Here is a 23383-nt window from a genome sequence, read left to right as displayed (position 1 = left end):
TCAACCCAGAGGAAAGCAGGGCTGAGCAACAGAAACCAAGTCCCGATCACAAACTCTAAGCTTCTAGATCCAGCCATGGATCCTCTACCTGAAGCCCAGAGAGGCCCCTGGACTTCAGAGTCCCATAAAGGAACACACATGTTTAAAAACATAGGGGCACTGCCGGGGTGGCTCAGTCGGTTAAGCCTCCGATTTCAGCTCAGGTCACGATCTCACAGTTTGTGGGTTCGAGTCCCATGTCGGGCTCTGTGTTGACAGCGTGGAGCCTGGAGCCTGCTTCGGATTCTGTGTCTCCCACTGTCTGTGTCCCTGTCCCACTTCTGCTTGCTCTCTCCAGTTTATGTTAGATTTCTGTCACTTGCAAATGAAAAAGCACTAACAAATACAGGAGAAATTAAAGTGTCAGAAGAGGAGAAACAAGAGAAGAAGGTTACATTTATGGATATGGTATCTGGAAGCAGTTCAAGTTTGTCCCCTGGAAATAAAGGTGACACAGGGGAATCTGTTCCATTTTTCATAGTAAGCTCAGATCATCAGAACTGTAGCTCTGCCTAATTACGGCGATCAATCTCGCCAAATTCTAAATATAAAATGAGCGTGCATTTTCTGATGTTCAAGGATACTCCCTCCAATGGCCATGGAGGGAAGGAGTGAGCCATTCCTGAATAAAGACGTCTCTTCAAGAGAAATCTGTTCCTCTGCCCAAATGCACTCAGGACCAGAGGAAGCAGAGGAGGCCCCAGGCCCCGTGCAAGTCTTACCTGGCATGGCGTGGATGAGGTCCCCGCAGAGAACAAAGAATCTGGGTCTGGGCTTCAACTTGTTGATGGCCTGAACAGCTTGCTCAGTTAGACGGATCTCCTGCCCCCACTCGTCACCGCCGCTGTCACAGTTCCCGGTGGACCAGGCCTTCATGAGCCCGAACTGTGGGTCTGCGCCTTGGATGAAGTAGAATGGGCCTTTCCATTCCCTTTCCTTTTCTTGTAAAAACGAAGGGGGCGGGGGAGGGAGAGGGAAGAAATATTATAAAATCTGTCAGGGAAAGCATCCAGGTTATCGTGCAAGTGGATACAATATTTTTCTTAAATTAAGTAGGTCATTTTAATAAGCTGCTGTTCAAACATACCATTTTCCTGTCATAGTCTAGAGGATTTTGATTTATACTAATTATGCCTGGGACCTGGTGATTCCCAAAGGCCAGGAAAAACCACGTGGGCAGCAACAGCCACCCAGCCAAGCTGTTTGTTTAAAACTAGCGGGCCAAGATGGAGCACAGAGGCACAACAGCATGCCGTATAGAGGATATTAACGTTCAATAATAGTTTTTTAATTAGAATTAGAAATACCAGAAATTGAAAGCTGCCAGAAGTATTATATTTAAATTACTAGGTGAAGTGCTTGCAAATCTTTTATGCCAGGCTTAATGGCACAATTTGCACTGTTTCGGGGGATGTGACAGAATTTTAATTATAAAACTTGGAGCTTGGAAGCTCTGGCGATCTGGCAGGACATGCAGTGCCAGAAATGAAATCTCGAAATGAGTTAGTCAACGAGAAAAAAAGAGAAAAAAAAAAAAATCGATGCTAACATTTCAAAGGCAGGACGATGCGGGCTTAAACGAGGTGTGAGGCTGGGGGGTGGGGGGGAAGCAGGGAGAAAGGAAGGAAGAGGGGATTCTTCATGTTCTTGGAAAGGGTGCTACGTCACCTGCACCAAAAGGATTAGGCTTGCCCTTCCTGCTGGTTCTGCTGATCCCAAGCTTCGTGGGCCACAGGTGCCCACCCTTATCAGACCAAAGAACTGCACCGGGCACCTGGTTTTGCGGAGCAGGAAGGGCCATTAGTGGGCATGGAATCCCTGTGGGTGTCCAGCTTTTCTTTTTCCTGGTGACAGCACCCTTTCCACCCTTTCTTCGAACCAAACCTTACACGGTAGACCAGTGTTGAAAACCAGAGCTCCTGAGCCTGAGCTGGGTCCGAGCGCAGAGCAGCGTGCATGAAGAGCCCCAATCTGCAGCCCCTGTTTTTACCCTCTGAGGAGGCTGTGGCCCAGAGACGTGCCACAGCTTGCCTAACGGCCACCAGCGATCCGTGGCAGGGACAAAACGACCCCACCACCTTCAGACTGTTTTCTTCTTTTTAACAAATTAGTGTATCTTGCACGTGAACTGAGTAAGCGGCATTTCCTGTGGAAGTCATGAAGATATTACAACTTCCAAAAAATTCCTTAGAGTCAGTTCACATCTGTGGGTTCGGCACATTCATTTATTCGGTAAGTGTTCACCGAGAGTCAACTGTTTGCCAGGCCCCACACGTGGTGGCGACAATACTCGTCTGGACCCAGACAGCCGAGCCCCCTGCTCTCCCGGGGCTCAGTCCGCACGGGGGACGAAGACGATGGACAAAGAAGTGAGCAGAGAAGGGAGCCAGAATGCCAGGACTAGGAAGGTGGCGTGAGAAGCAATGGCTAATTCCAACTGGGCACACAGGGAAGGCCTCTCTCTAACGTGCCACATCCAGGCTGAGATCTCAGGGGCAAAGCGCCAGTCCAACCTTTCCGAATTCCGCAGCCACCCTCCAGCCCACCACACTGGCCTGCTGTCATCCTACGGTAGACCTCCGGCGTTAGGCCACCCTTCCTCCTCAATTTCTTTACCAGAACTTAAAGACGCAAGCGTGCGAACTGCCCACACTTACTTATAGAACAAACTGTGTGTGCAAAGTCACCCCACGAGTTCCGGACCTACAGCTCGGGTGGTTAACTGCTCGAGCAAGTCACAACCAACTTGAACTCCATCTGAACAAGGGCTGCATGAAGCTCTGAGGCATGCATCTCATTGCTAAGGATGGCTATCTGGCACTACAGCTGATGTGAACTTGTATTTATTGAGCCCTTACTACGTGCGGCAGAAAGACTCCAAGAAGGTCCCAAAGATCCCTGCGTTGTGACAGTCACGTCCCTGTGCAATCCCCTCAACTGTGACTTTGTTCTAATAAGCAGAACACCGCGATGGGATGTCCCTTCAGGGATTAGGTGATACCAAGATAGGGAAACAATCTAAATGTACCTCAATGGACAGACGGATAAATAAAATGTGGTATATATGTACGATGTGCTATTGTTCAGTCTTAAAAAAGAAGGAAATCCTGCCACTTGAAATAATATGGATGGACCTAGAGGGCATTATGCTAGCTGATATAAGTCAGCCAAAGAAAGACAAATACGGTCTGATCTCACTCATATGTGGCTTCTAATACAAACTCATAGAAGCAGAGAGTAGAATGGTGGACGCCAGGGGCTGAGGGTTAGGGGAAATGGGGGAGGTGATGGCCAAAGGGTACAAAGTTCTAGTTCGACAAGATAAAGAAGTCTTGTACACTTACTGCACAGAATCATGCCCTCAGCTAATAATACTGTACTATATACTTAAAATTTGCTACAAAGGTAGAATCTATGTGAAGTACTCTTAGCATACACACAAGTAATAATAACAATAATAATAAAGGTAATAAAGTGGTTAAAGGTAATAAAAGGTAATAAAGGTAATGATAATAATAATAATAAAGATTATACAGGTTTTGGGAGGAGATGAGTATGTTTATGACCCTGATGGTAGTGATGGTTCCACAGATGTGTACTTATCCCCAAACTCTTGGGGACTGTTGTACACATTAAACATATACAGCTTTTTACAGGTCAAGCATGCCTCAATAAAAATGGCTAAAAAGAGAGAGAGAGAGGGAGAGGGAGAGAGTGAGGGAGGGAGGGACAGAGAGAGGGAGGGAGAGACAGAGGGAGGGAGGCAGAGAGAGAAGGGGAGAGAGAGGGAGGGAGGGAGTAGGCTAGAAAAAGACCATGACTTCCATCTTGCTCATTCTCTCTCGCTTTCTCTCAGAGCCCTTGCCCTGCATGAAAAAGGCTGTCACACAGTGACTCGCCCTATGGAGAAGCCAACATAGTAAGGAACTGAGGCAACAGCCCATGGAGAACAGAGGCCCTCCATGCAACAACCCAAAGGACTGGAATCCTGCGAATAAGCAAGTGAGTGAACTGGGAAAAAGGGATTCTCCCTTAGTCGGGCCGTCAGATGAGACCACAGCCCCAGCTGACACCATGCGCGAATGCTGGGGGAGACCCTGCTGCAGAAGGATCCATTCGGCCGGGCAGTGCCCCGATTCCACATGGAAACTGTGAGAGGACAATGAAAATTTGTGGTTTCAAGCTGCCAAGTTTCAGGGACATCTGCTACAAAGTAGTAATAGATCCTGAGGGATCAGGCATTAAAGACACAGAGTCAGCAAGACTTCTCTTCAAGAGGTGAAGGCTGGGGTCATGAAAAAAAAAATGAGATTCCCATTTGTGTTTTAAAGTTAATTGTTAGCATCAATCATTTATTTTCCTTGAATAATAACCTTTTCACACTGAATGCTTTTAGCTACATTCCTGTGTCTGAGGCAGACTGCAGAGTTGTTTAAACTGGACAGATGAATCAGAACCAGATCAGGGAGGGGATCGTCACCCCAAGGCTGGTGCATAAACCAATATTCTGTAACCAACAGAATTTATACACAGTTTTCTACAGCAAACGTCTTAACAAATATAGTTTCCTACAACAAAACAGTCATCATCTCAAAGGTCCTTGGAGATATTAGAACAAATCTTCCATTATTATTTGTTTACTTAGTAAAATCTTAGACTCTCAACTTTATGAGGACAAGGTACAAAATAAATAGATCTGACCTGAAATGATGACAGCTCACTATGTAACAAGGTATAAATTTATAACTCCCCCATCCCTCACCAGGGACAGATTTTTATTACGAATCTGAATGCTTAACAACACTTGCCCTAAACGATGTGATGTGGCCGAAGTCTACAGTCACACCCAGGGGCGGGCACAGGTATCAGGTGACACCTACAAGAGCCAGGGAGAGCTTGCCGCACCATCCCCTGCGGGGCAGAGGTCTAGACCTGGCACAGTCCAGCTTCTCTCTTTAGACTCCCCAAAAACACTGTTCTGGCAGTTCGAGCCACAGAAGGTCAGATGTACTGAAATGCCTGATAGCCCCCCACGCCCCGAGAGGAGCACAAGTGCCGGAAGTGGAGGCTGAGGGAGAGAGAGAAGGTGCATATGACAGGAGAGCTCCATGAAGCATGCCACACTGGGAGTGAAAGGCAGGGCTGGGCCTACACCTCAGCATCAGCACCTGTGAGCCTGCTGGAAAGACAGCCTCTCAAGCCCATCCCAGGCCTACTGCCTACTGAGGCAGAGTCTGCATTTTAACAAATCTCCACGTGATCTGTATGCAAGTCCAAGTTTGAGAAGCACTGACCTGTAACTAATAGGTTGAACCGCCTAAATGTGTTTGATCAGAAACAGGTGCAAAGTGATTTTTGTTTCCCTCTACTGAAACAATGGCTTGGGGGAATTATTATTGTTTTTGCATATTTTGCAATCCATTTTTAGGTCCCTGTGTGTCCAGCTCAGGTAATTTCCAAAATTGATAAAAGAATGCAGTCAGGGACCCTAATTGGTGAGTATGATAAGGCCAAGGTCAAATTTTGAGTATTTGTAGAATGAATGCATTAAAGAATAAAGCGAGTTGATTAAACTAAGACCTCATACTTGACCTAGGTGGTACCAAACAAGACTATAATCTTCAGAAACACCTGACACAACCTTCTAGTAATGTCTATAGGGTACTTACTGTTAATACATCATAAAACATGTATGTATTTAACTAAAACACCTGAATATAAATAAGAATGTCCACGGGGAACTGAATTTTTTCAATGTTAATTTGTGTAACAAATTCGAAAAGCTGGTGTAGAAGCTGATGCTATTGTAACAAATGAGCACAGATGTAGTAGTCTGAAACTACACATTCATTATCTCAGTTTCTGTGGGTTGGGGTTCTAAGGCGGGGCTTAGCTGGGTCCTCTGCTCAGGGTCTCTCACAAGCTGCAATTATAGTGTCAGCCAGCAGGGAGGTCTCATAGGGAGACTCACACGGGGCAGGATCTGCTTCCAAGTGCACTTATGGGGCTGTCGACTAGATTCCTTGCTGGCTGTGGACCAGAAGCTACCCTCGGTTCCCTGCCAGGTGGGCCTCTCCAAGCTGGCAGCTGGTAACATGGAAACTTGTTTCATCAAGCCAGCAAGGGAGAGGGTCTGCCAGCAAAGGAAGTTATGTAACCTGGTGATGGAAGCGATATTCCATCACTCTGCTGTGTTCTATTCATTATAATCAAGTTGCTAGCCCAGCCCACACTCAAGGACAGAGGATCACAGAGGCCACGGATACTAGCAGGTGGGGATCATTGGGACCATCTGAGAGTCTGTCTGCCACGGAGGGTGATACTGAACAAGGCCTAGCCTCACATGACCACACGTTTACATCTGCCCCTCCTGCACTGAGCTGTGTGAGCCCATTTACTGGAGTCCATCCCCAGGAGGCTGAAGGCTTACCTTATAGAAGCCATCCTTTGCCCACTAAAGTACTGGGAATTTTCAGTGTGGGAAGGACTTGCAGAATTACCAACCCCCTCATTTAACCAACAGGGGATACTGAGGCCTGGCTAGGAGTCTCAGTCATGGTTCAAGTTCAAGACCACACGCGTAATGAGCAGCAGCTTCTATTATCCAGGATCTCAGTGCTGTGGGGCTGGCTTGGAGAGGACAGAGCCAAAAAGGAGATGGAATGTGTCCTGGGCTGCTGCAAGCTGTCCACCTCCATAAAGACATTTTTATCTCCAAAAAGTTTCCTTTGAATGGAACATCTTGGTAAATAAGAAAACCGTACACAGGGATGATGCTGGCAGGCTTTTCCCCAGTAGGCCGTGATGCTCACAGTTCCTGCCAGTAGCACAGGGCTGATTCAGGGTACAGGCTCGAGCCCGGAACATCCATCTTCTATGGGATGCTAATTGGTGATTTTTTCCAGAGATGACAAACCCCGGGTCTCTGGATGCGGTCTGGCTAGCACATGTGTTTTGTTTGGCCCACGTAGTAGTTATAAAATTTTGAATGTGTCGCCAACATTTTAAATTCACGAGTTTCCTATAGATACCTGTTTTCCTGGATTCTCTCGGGAAATGTGGCCAAAGCAGGCCCAAGTGGAGTAAGCTGACTGGCTGGGCGGAGCAGCAGTTCCCATCAAAGGAGGTGTGTGCTCTGGAATTCTCCATGGGCCACACTCAGTCCACACTTGGCCTGTATCTAGGGTAACTCTTCCATTTTGCTTAGAGGTATGGATGAGGAGACTCAGCAAGGTCAAGGTTAGGTAACTTAATCAAGCTCTAACGAGGGCTGAGAGGCAGAATCGGGCCTATCACGCCACAGAACCCTGACCTCGGGGCAGGTGGTCACACAGGTGAGATTATAGAGAAGACATGCGGCCAGAAGTGCCAAGGTCTGTCCAAACGATATGCCAGAAAAAAACAAGCTCTGAGTTACCATAATAAATAGGACCAGAGCCTAAACCAAATTAATTTTAAAATTTAGTTTTTAAAAATCTAAATTAATTTTTATTTTATATATACATATATTTTTAATGTTTACCTATTTTTGAGAGACAGAGAGAGAGCGCACAAGCAGGGAGGGGCAGAGAGAGAGGGAGAGAGAGAATCTGAAGCAGGCTCCAGGCTCTGAGCTGTCAGCACAGAGCTCGACGTGGGATTTGAACGCACAAACTGCGAGATCATGACCTGAGCTGAAGTCGGACACTTAACCGACTAAGCCGCCCAGGCGCCCCAAAAACATAAACTAATTTAAAAACACCTTCGTGGGGCGCCTGGGTGGCGCAGTCGGTTAAGTGTCCGACTTCAGCCAGGTCACGATCTCGCGGTCTGTGAGTTCGAGCCCCGCGTCAGGCTCTGGGCCGATGGCTCAGAGCCTGGAGCCTGCTTCCGATTCTGTGTCTCCCTCTCTCTCTGCCCCTCCCCCGCTCATGCTCTGTCTCTCTCTGTCTCAAAAATAAATAAACGTAAAAAAAAAAAAATTTAAAAAAAAAAAATAAAAACACCTTCGTAAAGGAAAAATTGGCCTTAGGGAGAAATGTGCTTCAGCCGTTGTATACAGAGTATCAAGATTTGACCACTTCCATGGGGGTGCCTGGGTGGCTCAGTGGGTTAAGCGCCCCCGACTTCAGCTCAGTTCATGATCTCACAGTCTGTGAGTTCGAGCCCCACATCCGTCTCTGTGCTGACAGCTCAGACCCTGGAGCCTGCCTCAGATTCTGTGTCTCCCTCTCTCTCTGCCCCTCCCCTGCTCATGCTCTGTCTCTCTTTGTCTCAAAAATAAATAAAAACATTAAAAAAAATAAAAAAAATAAAAAGATTTGACCACTTCCTGATTCCTGCTAATTGATAGAGACTGTCACAGAAAACCGCCTTTCAACACTGAGGAATAAAAAGACAGTGGATTTGGGTGGTATTAAACTATAGACAGTAGAAGCCAGGGACTCTTCTCTAAGCATTACTGGGTGCAAAGCAACTGCACACATCGTAGAATCTTAAAGACCTTTAAAAACCCACACAATGCCTTAGCACTAATCCTTCCTCTGAGACTGTTTACATGCCAGTGTCCCACCAGAAAGGCACTCGGTCTGCAAATGCTCTTTGCAGTTGGCACTTTTAACATCGGGAACTAAATGTCGTCTTGGGTTTGTCTCTGCCAATACGTTTCCCTGTCCCTCATTTTTACTATACCTTTCAGGCATATTTGTCAGCTGTTAATGAAAGCTGACTTTTTAACATACACCAAGAATTAGAAACTGCATTGATCCGTTCACCATTGCCGGTTAATCAATGACTAACTGTAATAAATGCATCCCAAAAGCAAATGAATCACTATTTTCATCACCCTACCAGGAAAAGGCCTACACGAGGTGGTCATGCCGTTAATTAATAACCCAACACTGTAACAATCTGTGCTCTCCTGAGGTGCTACACCTGTTACTTCACAGGCTACTTAATTTTCATCAAGTGAAGTCTCATTTTCTAAATCTCGTTTGCTTTTTGGGAGATCCTGGTTAAGAAGTCTGATGATTATGACACCACATCACTACACTCTAAGACTATTTAAAAGTCTGATGTCTGGGCTCCTGTTAACTTCTCGGACTCAGTATCATACACGAACTGGGCCCAGAGGGGCCACATTTCTCCATTTGACGAGAAAGCCATAGAACTCGCTAAAAGAGTGAGTAGAAAGTAGTAGGTCTGCTTTCCTGGATACGCCCAAGCTTCCGGCTCGTGCCATCAGCACCTTACAACACTCCCACAAGCAAATTCATCACCTTCCCTTCAAGACTGGCCTCTTACCCTGATGGCCCTGAGCTTGCCACCATGGTCCCCAGTCCACCTATCTAAAGATGAGACGGTCGGGTGTTACTGGGCCCTTTCAGCTGCCGGGTGGATGCACCAAAATCTGCAGCGCTCCGCAGCACGTCCTTGACCTCCGCAGCCCTAGCACCTTGGGTCAGGGTCCACCACTCCCCCCGGGGCCGCCAGGACAGCTCTACGCAGTGCTTCCCGCGCTGACTGCCACTGTGACTCTTCCTAAAACACGAACACTGATCACCAAGCTCCCTTGCTGAAGGGTCACTATGCTCCAACCCCCACGAGGAAAGGCCCACATTCGTGTTCCCTTCCCAGCATACTGTCAGCATGTATCACTGGGTCGCTGGCATGTGAGGGGCACTCAGTAAACAAACATTCAGTGAAGGGATAAATGAAGAGGTCGATGGATCCTCGTGCATTCTGGCTCAGACACTTAGGCACTTTGGGTCACACTGTGAGAGTCTACCAGCTAAACTGCCCACTGCTCCCACTACACGGTGGCTCTCACCCAGGGATGATTTTGATCCCCTGGGGGCATCTGGCATTCGGTGGAGGGAGGCCAGGGACGCTGCTTGACATCCCACATTACATCAGTAGTCCAGCCTTAAGGCCAACATGCGGACATCCAGAAACCCAACACCAAACATGCCACAGGGTCTCTCTCCCCCCACCCCCACCCCCGCCCCTGACAGACCCTCATCTGCTCCTCAAACACAGGCCACGCTGCCCCTCCCTCCTGGGGCGATGCTCCCCTTCTACTAACCTTTCCGGCTAAGACTCCACCTCCCCTCCTGGCCCAGACCAAAGCCTACCTCCCTCCGCTGCAAAAGCAGGCACAGCTCTTCCGTCCCCCCCGCCTTCAGCAGGTTGTCCTAGCGCCCGCTACGTGACAGGGGCCACACGGGTCGCTGGACACTCAGCTGCGAGCAAAGCCACAGGTCCCATTCCTTAAGACTAACTTACACAGTAGCGGGGAGGTGCGCGGTCACGGAGAAGAGTGACTGCTGGGTGGGAGGGCTGTGGCTGGATGAAGCAGTGAGGCCACATGACAGCTGAGGTGTGAATGACGGCCAGAGCCAGACGCAGGGTAGCTGTAGGCACACACCCCAGGCAAGGACAGGCCCTGACACCAGGGGCAGATGTGAACGGAGGGCAGGGGACGGATCACACCAAGACATGTGGGCATGGGCAAGGGTGTAAAGCCTAGGTGCCACTCGGGCCTCCACCTCCCAAAGCCCTCACCTGGTGCCAGCATAGCCTAGACTCGGAGGCCTGTGTGCCAGGCTCAAACCTCATTTCCACCCTCTACCACCCATGTCGCACGATGCAAGTTCTTAACCTCTCGGGGCCTTGGTTTCCTCACCCGTAAAGTAAGAATACCACTCCTACCTCAAAAGGGCTGTTGTGAAGAATTAGGGAGTTAATACACGTAAAGCATTTGCACTAGGCACACAGTAAGCAGTCAGCGGTGAGCTTGTGTTATCACGACTGTTATTCTTGGTAACTCCTACCCTTGTCTTAGTGGAGACAAAACCAACAAAATCCTACCCATCCCTTTACCCCCCCACAGCACATAGTGGGGCACAGAAAATATCTGATGATACAGATACACAAACACACACACACAATTACATGCTTTGGTCTTAACATCCTGTCCTCCACATACTGGAGATACTGCTTTGGTTATAAAACAGCAAAGATGGGCAGCTTTACAGCTGTCTGGAGGCTTTCTGGCTAAAGAGCAAATGCCAACGAAATGCAATTTTTACAGTTTCTCATGGTAGCCATCTGCACAGTGAATCACAACCTAAATGTCTTCAGCAACACCCCTCATCTTCTCTGAGGATTAATCTTATTTCAGCGGTTACAAACAACAACAACAACAACAACAACAACACAATAGGAGAAAAGCAATCTTTACCACCTCGGGACTCTTTCTGGCTTAACAACCCAAATGTCCCAACTGGAAGCCTGCCAGGACTTACACCCCATTTAATAGCGTCATCCATCAGTGGTTGTCCAGGGCTGGAGTGGGGGGTAGGGTGAGAGCTAAGGGGTGTGGGGTTTCTTTCTGGGGTGATGAAAATGTTCCAAAATCGACTGTGGCAATGGTTACACAACTCTTTTGAACAGACTAAGAGCCACTGGGTTGTACACTGTAGAAGGGTGTACCGTATGGTATGCGAAGCTATTAAAAATAATGGTGCCCTTCGGGGCTCCCTCTTCCCCCAAATAATTAACTGTGACAGCCACATCCTCAGAGTCTCCATATGACTTTTCCTAAGCAGCAAGGTGAATTTATCCAACCTCTCTTTTCTTTGCCTAAATGCATTCAAAGGTACTTTGTGAGACACACAAAAGCTTCTGAGTCATAGCTTGGCTGCCACATTTGCCATTTGGGGATAAAGGACCTGGCAAAATCTTTACCTGCAACCCTTCAGAGAAGTAAAAAGGCAGACAGGCCAGGACTCCTTGGCCAGGTGGCTTTCGGCATCACTGGCTTTGGCCGATGCTGTTCTGGCCAACAGCTAAAGGGGGGAAAGGCATTTCCCGAACCTCCCCCCTTTTCCAAAGCAGAAGCCCATTTGGGGTTTGCCTTTTGGGGGTGGGTGTTTGCTAGGACTTGCTTCCTACCATCACCCATGTTCCCCTGCCAAGCGGGCAGGCGGCCGCTGGCCCGGGTGGTGCTTCGGGGAGAAGTGGCAGAAGGCGCTGTCTCTGGGCCGAAGCGCCCTGCAGGCACAAGGCTGGGCAAACAGAGGCTCTGGATGCAGAAGGCGAGCCTTCCTCAGGGCAGACGCAGCCCCGAGAGGGCGCCCACCTGGTAACAAGAACCTCCTTTAACACACACTTGTGAGCAGCGCACAAACCTCAGGGCCACGTAGGGTGGTGTGCAAGGGATCCTCTTGATTTGGTTCTTTGGTTTCTGCTTTGTCCAGAGGATACATGCTGGAAGCAATGGGTTAGGCAGACACAGGAACATGATCAAAGGGATGGTGTATTCGTTCATATTTACTCATTTATTTATATAACGAACGGTCAGTGAGTGGCCACCACTCCTAACACTATCCTAGGTCTGGGCCTCCTGCCCTCCAGGAATTTATCGTCTAGAGGCATGAAAAGACATGAAAGTCACAGGAATAAATATACAACTATTAAGTTGGAATAAGTGTGGTAAAGGAAAAGAATGAGGGAAGGGGAGTAACAGGGCCCTAACTGAAAATGGTAGGATCAGCACGGGTTTCTTTTAAAATGGTACATGAAGAGGGGCACCTGGGTGGCTCAGTCAGTTGAGCGTCCGACTTTGGCTCAGGTCATGGTCTCACAGTTCATGAGTTCAAGCCCCACGTTGGGTCCTGGGCTGGCAGCTCGGAGCCTGGAGCCTGGAGCCTGCTTCCAATTCTGCGTCTCCCTCTCTCCCTGTCCCTCACCGACTCATGCTCTGTCTCTCTTTCTCTCTCTCAAAAATAAACATTAAAAAAACAAAAAATGGTACATGACGAACAAGAGGCCGGAGAGAGAGGAAGAGAGGGACAGGGAAAAGTCATGTCAAGGGATGATGGGCCCAATTTTCGTTTCAAAGAGATGGCTCTGAATGCTTTACGGGGAATGGACTGTTGGGGCACGAGGGGAGGCAGAAGGCTGCTGGAGGCGTCCAGGGAGAGATGTGGGTGGCCGGGGGTCACGGAGCTGGGAAGGGAACGGATGAACAAAACCAAGGTGAGCTCTGCAGGTTGCAGGGGCAGGGCTGTGAAGAGAAGGGGAGAAGGAGAGGTCAGCAATGACGCCTAGGCTTCTGACCGCACAGGACTTGGGGGAAGACTGGAGAAGGAGCAGACTGGGCAGGAGACGGAAAGTTGTGGCCTATTCTAGTATGTTCTGGGGGCGAAGCCAAAGGGCCAGCAGCCAGAAGGGCTGTGTTCCCTTCCTGGACCTCCCAACTCCTAGTTTAGGACCTGAAATCACCAAAGTGTCTCAGCGCCCGCCCTCATGTAAATGAAGCCAATGCACATATCATCACAGCTGCATCTTAGACAGTTCTGGCCAACACTCTGCCTTCGTTTTACAAACGAGAACCTACAACATTAGTGTGACTAGGTTTTTGTTGTTGTTGGTCTTGTTCTTTTAAACAAGAGTACTCAGAGGCTTTGGGCATTCTTTCACTCAACCAGTATTTCCTGATTGGCTGGCTGCATATCCCACCGGGTTCTAAGAGCAGCTAATAGCAGTTCTCGGGCTCCTGGAGCCTCCAGATACCAGGACCCCATGTTATTGCCTGTAACTAATTGCAGGGTTTGGCAAAGTTAAAAATCATATGCTTCACAAATATAAAAAGCTGCCAGTTAGTCCTCTCTGGGAAACAGACGCTCTCTTAACAAACCTCCAGATTTACCAACACTCTGCATGCCCTCTGCAAAGGCGTGGACTGTCAACCAATGTCCCTGAAGAAGCTGGCTCCATGTGTCCATCAGGCGCTTGTCCCCAAACCCGTTCATGCTAATGCTTATTTTTAAGTCACTCAATTAAACATGTAAACCAGAGAAGTATGAATCGTAAAAAGGGTTGTTTCTAATAAAGCTAAGATAGATGCTTTGGGAAGACTCAGTAAAAGGCAAGCTGGTGAAAATAAAGCACTATTCAATTAGGTGTTGTGCAGAGAAGTCTAAAAGATTAGAGGGAAAAGAAAGTATAAACCCAGAAGAATTCTTCACTCAGAGTGCTTTCTTTCCAAGTGATTTTTAACTGACTACTCCACTGGAAAAAACCCAAACTGGAAAAGATTCATTATGGGTGTTGTTTATGCAAGAAAGGCTCCATGGCAGGCCCATCTGTAAACCCATACTCCAAGACAAGTCCTTGGCCCGACCTCAAAAGAATGGTAAATGGATGTATATTTATAGTTTACATTAAAAGGAAACGTTAAAAGAATGTATAATTTTTTTAATTCCCCTGTTTAGCTATTTTTTTCTATTCATTGACCAATTATGAGGTTTCTACTGTAGTAAGAAAAAAATAAAAGGAAATTTTCTAATAATTAGACACTTCCCCACACCATACATAAAAATTAATTCAGTATGAACCCAGACATCAATGTACAAGCTTTAACTAGAATACTCTTAGAGAAAACACAGAAGTAAATCTTCATGATTTAGGGTTAGGCAAAGGTTTCTTAGATAGGACATCAAAAACACAAGTGATAACAAAAGAGTTGATAATTTGGACTTCATCAAAATTAAAAATTCTGGTGCTGCACAGGATATCATAAAGCAAGTGAAAGGAGAATCCACAGAATGGGAGAAAATATTTGCAAATCACGGACTGGGTAAGGGATCTGTATTCAGTATATATAAAGAACACTTACAACTCAATAAAAACACAACGCAATTAAAACTGGGCCAAAGGGCAGGATGGGGGGCGTGGGAAATAGGGCAAAGGATCTGAAAAGATATTTCTTCAAAGAAAGACTGTGGCCAGTCAGCATGTGAAATGTTCAACATCATTAGCCATTAGGAAAATGCAAACCAACATCACAATGAAATACCAATTCATACCCATATGGTTGGTTACAATCAAAAACACAGATGATGACAAGTGTTGGCAAGGATATGGAGAATATGAACCCATATACCTTAGCAGTGGCAATGCAAAATGGTGCAGGTGCTTTGTAAAACAGCTTGGAAGTTCCTCAAAATGTCAAACGTAGTTACTTATATGACCCAGCAATTCCAATCTTCAGTATCTACCCAAAAGAAATGAAATCGATGTCCATACAAAGATTTGTATGTGGATGTTCATATCAGCTGTATTTATAACAGCCAGCGGCCAAACTGGGGAATGTCAGTGAATGGATAAACATGATGTGGTTTCTCCATACAATGGAATACCATTCAGTAAAAAGGAACAAAGTATTGATACTCTTGAAAAAATTATGCTAAGGGAAAGAAGCCAGTCACAAAAGACCACAGATTTTATGATGCCATTTATATGAAATGTCCAGAGAAGGCAAAGCAATGGAGGTAAATTAGTAGTTTCCGGTGCACCAAGTGGAAACAGGAAAGGACTGCAAACGGGCAAAAAGTTTTTTGGGGGGAGATACTAAACTCCTGACACCATACCACTCTACAGATTTATTAAGAACCGCTGAACTGTGAACTTAAAATGAGTGAATGTTATGGTACCTCAATAAAGTTATTACAAAAAATAGGAAGGCACTCAAAAATAAAAGTTCATTTATCTCTTGGAAGTGTTATGGTGTGAACATTTTATAAACTAATTTTGACTGATGATAATATCGAGGAAGGGATAATCAAAATTCTTCTTTTAGTCACAGGAATCCTTCTCAAATAAGAGATAACTGGTTCGGCCTAACTGTATGGCATCGTTAAAAGCATTTATTTCAGGTTCTTCATTGATGTTAGAATTTTTCAAACCACAACATTTTCAGCCCCGTTGAGACCTGGATAAACATGTTGTCCAGAGATGAGTTCTTAGGTGAGATCTGCAAGGCATGGGGCACGTTATTTTTTGGGAGATTCCATTTATTTTCTGCCCCGTGAGAAAGGGACCGAGAAATATTCAGGATTAGTGAATACGGTCGGCTCCTCTGAAACAGCTACAAGTGTAAAATATGTAGGGACATGATCTTTCTAAGAAAACCACCAAACAGCCCTATTCTCTAAGAGGGAACATATTGTGGTGGTAAAATGAACTGGGGAAAAAAAGAAAAAACACTTTAGGACCTGAAAACAAATAGATATAGGTAATTTGTAAACCCATTTTATCCTGACAGTTCTCACTTTTAGAATTTTTTTTCAACACAGATGTCGTAAATTTCTCAGAAAAACAATTATTTGCTAGGAGATAGTAGTCTTAATTAGGATGTGTCAAGGAAATATAATTATCAATTTGCCTAATTAAAATGAATATGTGAACATGCCTGAGGAATGTGAACCTTCTGCAACAAGACATGTACAATTTACTTTTTACAAACATCTGTCGACGGAGCCTAGCAGATCACGTTAACAGGGACTGGATGACTGAAGCCAGGCTTCACAGACAACACTGGAAGAAGTGCACACGAATGCTGCCACTCACAGAAACCACCAGGGGGGAAATGGTCTTAAGGTGCTTACCACGGACGTCATGTTCGTCTGTGGTTCCCCCTGATTCTTCTCTTGAATCCTAAACCCCAATGTAACGATACGCGGAGGTGGGGAGCCACAGGTCACCTTAGGGAGCCAGGAGGTCACCGCGATGAGATGAATGCCTTCTGAAAGAGACCCCGGAGTGCTCCTTCCCCACTTCCACCATGTGAGGGCACAAGAAGACGGTCTAGGAACTGGGTGGATGGCCCCCACACTCGGATTCTGATCTCTGGACTTCCAGCCTCCAGAACCGTGGGGAGTAAGTGTCTGTTGCTGACCAGCCGCCTAGTCTACGGGCTTTGTTATGACAGCCTGAATGGACTCAGCCGGCACTCTTTCACTTACCTGCCAGGTTCCACTAGAGAAATAAACTGTTGGGCTAATGCTGGAGGGGACTTCGAGGAACGAGTATGAGGCTGATCAGGGCTGCGATTTCAGGCAGCGTGGCTCGAGTTAACCAAGCTTCTTTCACAGGGAGGGTATATTTTGGCAAGAGACCGGGAAAAGCCAGTTCCTTCCCTTTCTCCTCCCAGCCTGCCTCTGGAGCAACCCTACCAGTTTGAGGCTCTATATTCCCACAGAGTCTGGAATGGCACGGGACCCACGAAAAGCATCTCTCGAAGTTGCTAGCAATGCTAGCAGGAAATGAGGACTCGAGGAAAACTCAGTAAAAGCAATGGAGGCACGTTGGGGGTGGACTAGGGGTCCAGCACCCAGGGAAGTGAACCCATAAGACTGGGCGTTCCAAGCCCAACCCTCCAAGGCCAGGCCTCTGAAAGCCCTGCGCTAAATGGCCCACACTGAGCATGCCCACTGGTGCTAAGGGAAGCCCAGGGTCATTCTCCTTCTTCCTACCTCAGCAAGGTAAGTATCCCGTCATTTTCTCTTCTAAGGCTTTCTCTCCCCACCTCCCCATTCTTGTCCAGCTCAACGAGTGTCTTGTTCTCCGTACCCCCTATGGCAACACCAGTGGGTCAGTCAGCTTTGACATCTGAGTATCCCCAAAATCTCCGTCAGAAATCCACCCCCATCACATGCACCTCCAGCTACCACAATAAATCCAAAGTGAACAACGTGGTGCTACGGAAATGCTGCTGCGAGATGAGTTCTTGGGCCCCAGCTTGCAATCAGATTGCGCCCCAAGTTCCTCACAAACACAAATTCTTTTCAGACCCTTCTTTCCAAAATGGAAATCTGATCACGTGTCCTTGTTTCCTCACACATGCAGCTGAAACCTCGTTGACGCGCTGTTAAGACAAAACTCCTCAATTACTCACCACCCATCCTCCAACCTCACGGACCACCACATCCCCACCCCCATCCTTCCCTTTCCCCACCGGGCCAAGCCACAAACTTTCACACTTGTTCTACCCGTGATACACAGTGGTCTTTTCCTCCCTTTGTGGCCCTGACGTCTGTACTCCTCCTTCTGCAGAGAGCACACCCCTGCCTCAGGAAAGACACTCCACAAATGCCCAGCAGCAGAATGGATAAAATAGGCAATATATCCATTGGAATACTGCCCAGGAAGAAAACGAGTGAACTGGAGCTACTTCTATGAAAACAGATAAATCTCAAAACCCTCAAGCTGGGCGAAAAAAGGTATATTAAAATATTTAGAGAATGGGCACTATAGCAGATTGTATTTTCCCCAAATCCACCAAACTTCTATCTCTGGCCCCACACACCCTTCCAGAACCTTGCCACTCCCCATCAAGAGCTGCGAAGAAAGAAAAGAACAAGGTCTTAGGGCAAAGAACTTCAGCAGGAACCTACTTTACATAGGGTGGCCAGGGGAAAAAATCTGACTAGAGGAAGTGACTGAATTTTTTTTTTTAATTTTTTTTTTCAACGTTTATTTATTTTTGGGACAGAGAGAGACAGAGCATGAACTGGGGAGGGGCAGAGAGAGAGGGAGACACAGAATCGGAAACAGGCTCCAGGCTCTGAGCCATCAGCCCAGAGCCCGACGCGGGGCTGGAACTCCCGGACCGCGAGATCGTGACCTGGCTGAAGTCGGACGCTTAACCGACTGCGCCACCCAGGCGCCCCAGGAAGTGACTGAATTTTAAAACAGGGTCTGAAGGCTGAGAACAGACCAGGTCCAGCGGCCTGGCTATTCATCAGCTATGGGAGCAGAGGACAGAAAGGCCTTCAAGAAAACGAGTGAGGCAGGAGAAGCGTGCAAAAGACCACACGACAAGCACAAATCAAGGAAGGGGAGCACAGGCTAGATCATGCAGGGCATCTGGGGTGACGTCCCCGGGGTTACAAAACTGGTGAGTGCCGTGGGAAGGATTCTTGACTGCGGGCCGCAAAAAGCCAGAGAGGACCAAGACACCAGGAACAAACCTCCCTCTCGACTTATGCCTCCAGGGCTCACATTCACTTAGCACCTAGGCTGTGTCGGGCACTGAGTTATAAAAATACTTTCAACTTGTTAACGCTTCCCCATAAAGTTTGTTTTTCGTAATCCATTTTTACAACGAGAGTGATTATCTAAATCCAAACTCCAAGCACTTAATTTGACACGTCGCCGGGCTGCACTCCCGCTTTGCGATGGGCGGGCGCTATACACAATCTGGTGGATGACGCCTATTGCAGGAAGAAACGGGATTGTGGAGTATAAAATGCACCGTGGCGAACCACCACAATGAAAATAACCGCATCTGACACGCACCGGGCGCCTATGAGCGCCACACGTAAGATCACGGTTACGATTCCCGGCTTGCAGGTGGGGAAACTGAGGCCAAGGCTTGCGGAGTAACGTGGGCGAGGCAGGACTGAAACCCCCCGCTCCTGTGAAGCACGCTTTGCCGCTTTACTCCATCTCCTCCTCTCAGGGAAGTCAGGTCAAGGCCAGCGGAGGCCCCAGCGCCCGGACACCCCGTCTCTCAACAGCGCCCCTCGAAGCCCCGAGGGCGGGCGGTGAGGCCGCTACTGCGGTCCCCAACCTCCGGTGCAGCCCCCGAAGCGGTCCGGCTGGAGGCGCGCGCGCCCAAACCGACGGTTCCCCAGACGCAAGGTTCCGCAGCCTTGAAGTCATCCCCTCCCCGGGCGAAAGGCCGGCAGTACCTGAGGGAAACGCGTCCAGGGTCCTGCCCCGGGCTCTGCGGAAAACACCCCCCGCCTCCGCAGCCGACATGGCGAGCGAGTTTCCGGCTTCCCCTAAGTACCCAGGGTGGGAGGCAGCGGCACGGCACGGCACAGCCCAACCACCGGGCCCGTGGTGCCCCGCTGGGGGCGGCGCCCTTTGCTCCGTGCGGGGCAGGAGGGCGGTTGCGCGGGGCTCCGCCGCTCGGGGCGCCGCTAGTGCTGCCTGAGCGGGGCGGAAGCGTGAGCGGCCTCTCTGGGATCGACTGGGGCGCCTGGCGAGTGGGGGCGCCTAGACTGAGACCTGCGTGCATGCTCTGGCAGGAGGCAGTGGGGCGGGGAGTGGGAGAGGGAAGGGGGTCCTTCCTTTCTGTAAACATTGCTCGGTTTCGCAAATAAAAGTACAGGGCGTCCAGTTAGTTGGGATTTCAGGCAAACAACGAATGATTGTTCAGTATAAGTATATCCCATGCAATATTTGGGAGATACTTACACTCACATTTTTTCGTGGTTTATCTGAAATTCCAGTTATCTGTGCTCCTGTATTTTATCCCGCAACCCTAGCTTGAGGCCGGAGGAGGTGGGCCCCGTTTCAGGACAGTCCTTCAAGCCACCAGCTGTGATCTAGGACACCTGATCATGAGACATTCCAGGTTCCATGTCGTCTTCACTATCATCCTGTGAATGTCATCATCGCTCATTTAATCTGAGCACCACCGCCAGGAGATGGTGCCGCCTTTAGCTGCGTTTGTTGGAAGGGGAAACTGATGCTCAGAGAGGTGGAACAGTTTGCACAAGGTGACACATCTGGAAAAGTAGTGGAGCTGCCTCCGATTCAAAATAGGATCCGTCCAGCAAAAACCAAAAAAAAAAAAAAAAAAAAGGCCTTTGCACTAAATACTTTAAGCCAGTGTTTGTGGAAGTTGCTGTAAACACATTCCAGGAGAATTTCCACCTACTGAATCCAAATCTCTAAGAGAAGGGTTTTTAACTCCCTGACAGTGTGGAGAACAAAGGCAAAAGAAATGGAGAAAAAACTTAAATCTCCCTGCAACTTGCAGCCCACTGACAAGTCCTTGGGACAGGCAGAGTGACCTTCCTTTATCTCTACCCGCCCCCCATCCCCCGCAAGATATATGTTAGCAATCATCCTCCAAGCATATGACCCACTGACATACATGTGAAGGGTCTCATGACTAAGGTTTCACTAGACAGTAGTAAATGACCTTATCTTAACAGCAGCTAGCCACTCAACGTCCTGGAAGCCTTTCTGCCAAATTACTTAGAGACTTAGGCTATCCCTAAACCCCTCCCAACTTGAAAGTATATTAACAGTCACCCCTCACAACCCCAGTGCAGCTCTTTCTGCCCATGAGTCCTGTCCCAGTGCTTTAATAAAACCTCCTTTTTTGCACCAAAACTTTGTCTCAAGAATTCTTTATTGACTGTTCACTCCTGGACCCCAACATATCATATCACCTAAGGAGTTCTTTTCATCTGCCAAGTTTGGGAAATTCTCTTAACTAGCTGCCTACATCGGAAGCACCCTTTGGATCACAAAACTGACCGGGACAACTTTTCCCCCAATCTCGGACAAAAGTTTTAATAGCAAATGGTAAGTACTCGATGTATGTTAGGCATTATCATAATCATTATTATTAATCGCCATGTCCCTACTGCCTGCATACAGTCTGGCCCAGCGGAGGATTTTCAGGAAGCATGCAAGAGGTTATGACTAGATGCAAATTAAAAGTCCCAATGGTGGCCTCAAGGCCCTGCAAGTTCCAGCCCTTGCCTACCCCTCATCCACTAAGGGTCCTGTTTCAGTTCCTTACACATGCAAAACCAGTTCCTTTTTTGGCACATGCAATTCCTTCTGCTTAGAAGGCATGCGTCCATTTAAACATCAAGGCCTCTGCTTAAATCACACTTCCAAAAAGAAGCCTTACCCCCATGCATGCACACACTCTTCCTATCTAAACCAGGTCTCCCTCGTTCTTTTTAGTACCTTCCGTTATTTTCTCTCCTAGCCCTTGTCATAGTGGGTGCTATCACCACGCGTGGTCATTATTTGCCAATGTAATGATTTGTTTCAGGTGTAATTATTTGTTCCCTGAAGTCTTCCCCAGCTCGACTGTTAAGGTCCACCAGGGTGGCTACCTTGACAGTCTAGCTCACCAAGCTGGGGTGTTCTTGAGGCATAGACACTCTGATGCCGGCTGCATGAATAAATGGATTATAAATATCTTGGCAACATAACCCTGACTTGAACCTGGGCAGTGGTTGGGCGTAGCTCTGTTGGTAGTGATGAGTGACCTCAGAACTACACCGTCACCCCAGATAAGAGTAATGGCTACAACTAGGGTCACCCGGGTGGCTCAGTGGGTTAAGCATCTGACTTCAGCTCAAGTCATCATCTCATGCTCTCTGAGTTTGAGCCCCGCGTCGGGCCCTGTGCTGACAGCGTGGAGCCTGGAAGCTGCTTTTGATTCCGTGTCTTCCTCTCTCTCTGCTCCTCCCCTGCTCGTGCTCTGTCTCTCAAAAATAAATAAACATTAAAAAAATAATAATAATGGTTACAACTAAACCTGCCCACCGTTGAGTCCCAGTAGCCTCTTAGCTCATTACCTGTCCAGTCCTCTCCTGATCACTATACAGGCCAGGGGTTCTACTCTCTTCTGACCATGCTCCTCCAGCTCATACCCTCCTCTGTTCTGCTGTCTGCCTGGCAGGTGAGAGGAGGCAGAGAGGCAGCAAGAGAAGAGCACATTCCTGAGCAGCAGGACTTATTCTGCTGGACCTGTCCAAGTCCACTTCCTGGCTCTGCAACCTTGAGCAAGTCATGTGATGCCTCTGAGCTTCAGCATCTGCATTTAAAATTATAATCGTAGCACCAACCTCATATGCATGTGGGAGAAGTCAATGCAGCTCTGGGCAGTTTCTGGAACATACTAGGTGCTTCATACATTCTTTTTCTGAGTCGATATTGTTATTGTTGTTAGACCACCCTTCAACTCATTCTGTTCTAGTCAAAATTCTCTTTCAGGACTGGGCATTCAGGAGTCACCTCTTATATCAGTCAGGTACCCTGTCTTAGCAAATAACCAAAAATCCGTTCAAATTGGCTTAATCAGAAAAGAAATCCACTGGCATATATAAATAAAAACCCTACAGCAGCTTCAGATGAGGTTTGATCAAGCTGCTCATATGCTGTTATAAGAATCCAACTTCTCTCCACTTACGCTCTCTGCCTTTTGTCATTTTGGCTTTATCTGCAGTCGCCATGCAGAGAACTCTTTCCCATCCCTTGAAAGTTCCAGGCTCCCCCTTCACAGGAGCATAATGGTTACAACAGTTCCAGACCACACTCTCATGAGACACATGTAGGGAGAAGAAAAATCTCTTTTTCTCAGAAGCCCCCAGGAAACATCCCTTTGCATCGCTACAGTGCCAGTGGGAATATGTATTCCTTTCTGAAAGTCAGAAGATAAATGGCAGGTTTAGAATGACTGAAGGCATAAGGGCCATCCTTATGGAGGAGTCGTATCAATGTCACTCAAACCACCTGCCTGAGGATTAAGAGCATAATTCTCTTCAGATGAGATCTGGACACACCTATTGCCCTGATAAAGGTGGAGTGGCTGATTGTTTTTAAGCGCCAGCAGAGAATGCACTGGATTCCCCAGGCACAAGTGAGGGGTGGGAGTGAGGGGAGGGAGAGCATATCAGCTAGTGACTACCATGCCTCCTTCCCACCCTTTAAAAACTGCTCCATCATAGCCTCCCTCCATGAAGTAAGGAGAACA

At 47.7% G+C, this 23383-nt stretch overlaps 1 protein-coding gene across 2 annotated transcripts in view; it reads right to left on the bottom strand.

Annotated features, from left to right (window-relative positions):
• The window catches only part of CPPED1 (calcineurin like phosphoesterase domain containing 1), a 109901-nt gene extending 90136 nt beyond the window's left edge, over positions 1 to 19765 (bottom strand). For both annotated transcript variants that reach the window (XM_047087700.1, XM_047087701.1), the window contains exons 1-2: positions 19560 to 19765; positions 762 to 980 (exon numbers count right to left, since the gene is read on the bottom strand). In XM_047087700.1, the coding sequence (XP_046943656.1) occupies positions 762 to 980; positions 19560 to 19629 (289 nt within the window). In that variant the 5' untranslated portion in view covers positions 19630 to 19765. The remainder of the gene's footprint in view (positions 1 to 761; positions 981 to 19559) is intronic.
• Positions 19766 to 23383: the final 3618 nt, after the last annotated feature.

Source organism: Lynx rufus, unplaced genomic scaffold (assembly GCF_022079265.1).
Source record: "Lynx rufus isolate CCGP_SWC_20201006 ecotype Redwood Valley unplaced genomic scaffold, mLynRuf1.p SCAF_23, whole genome shotgun sequence".
Taxonomy (NCBI): domain Eukaryota; kingdom Metazoa; phylum Chordata; class Mammalia; order Carnivora; family Felidae; genus Lynx; species Lynx rufus.
Note: the sequence above shows the minus strand (reverse complement) of the source record. Positions and strands in the feature narration are given on the sequence as shown.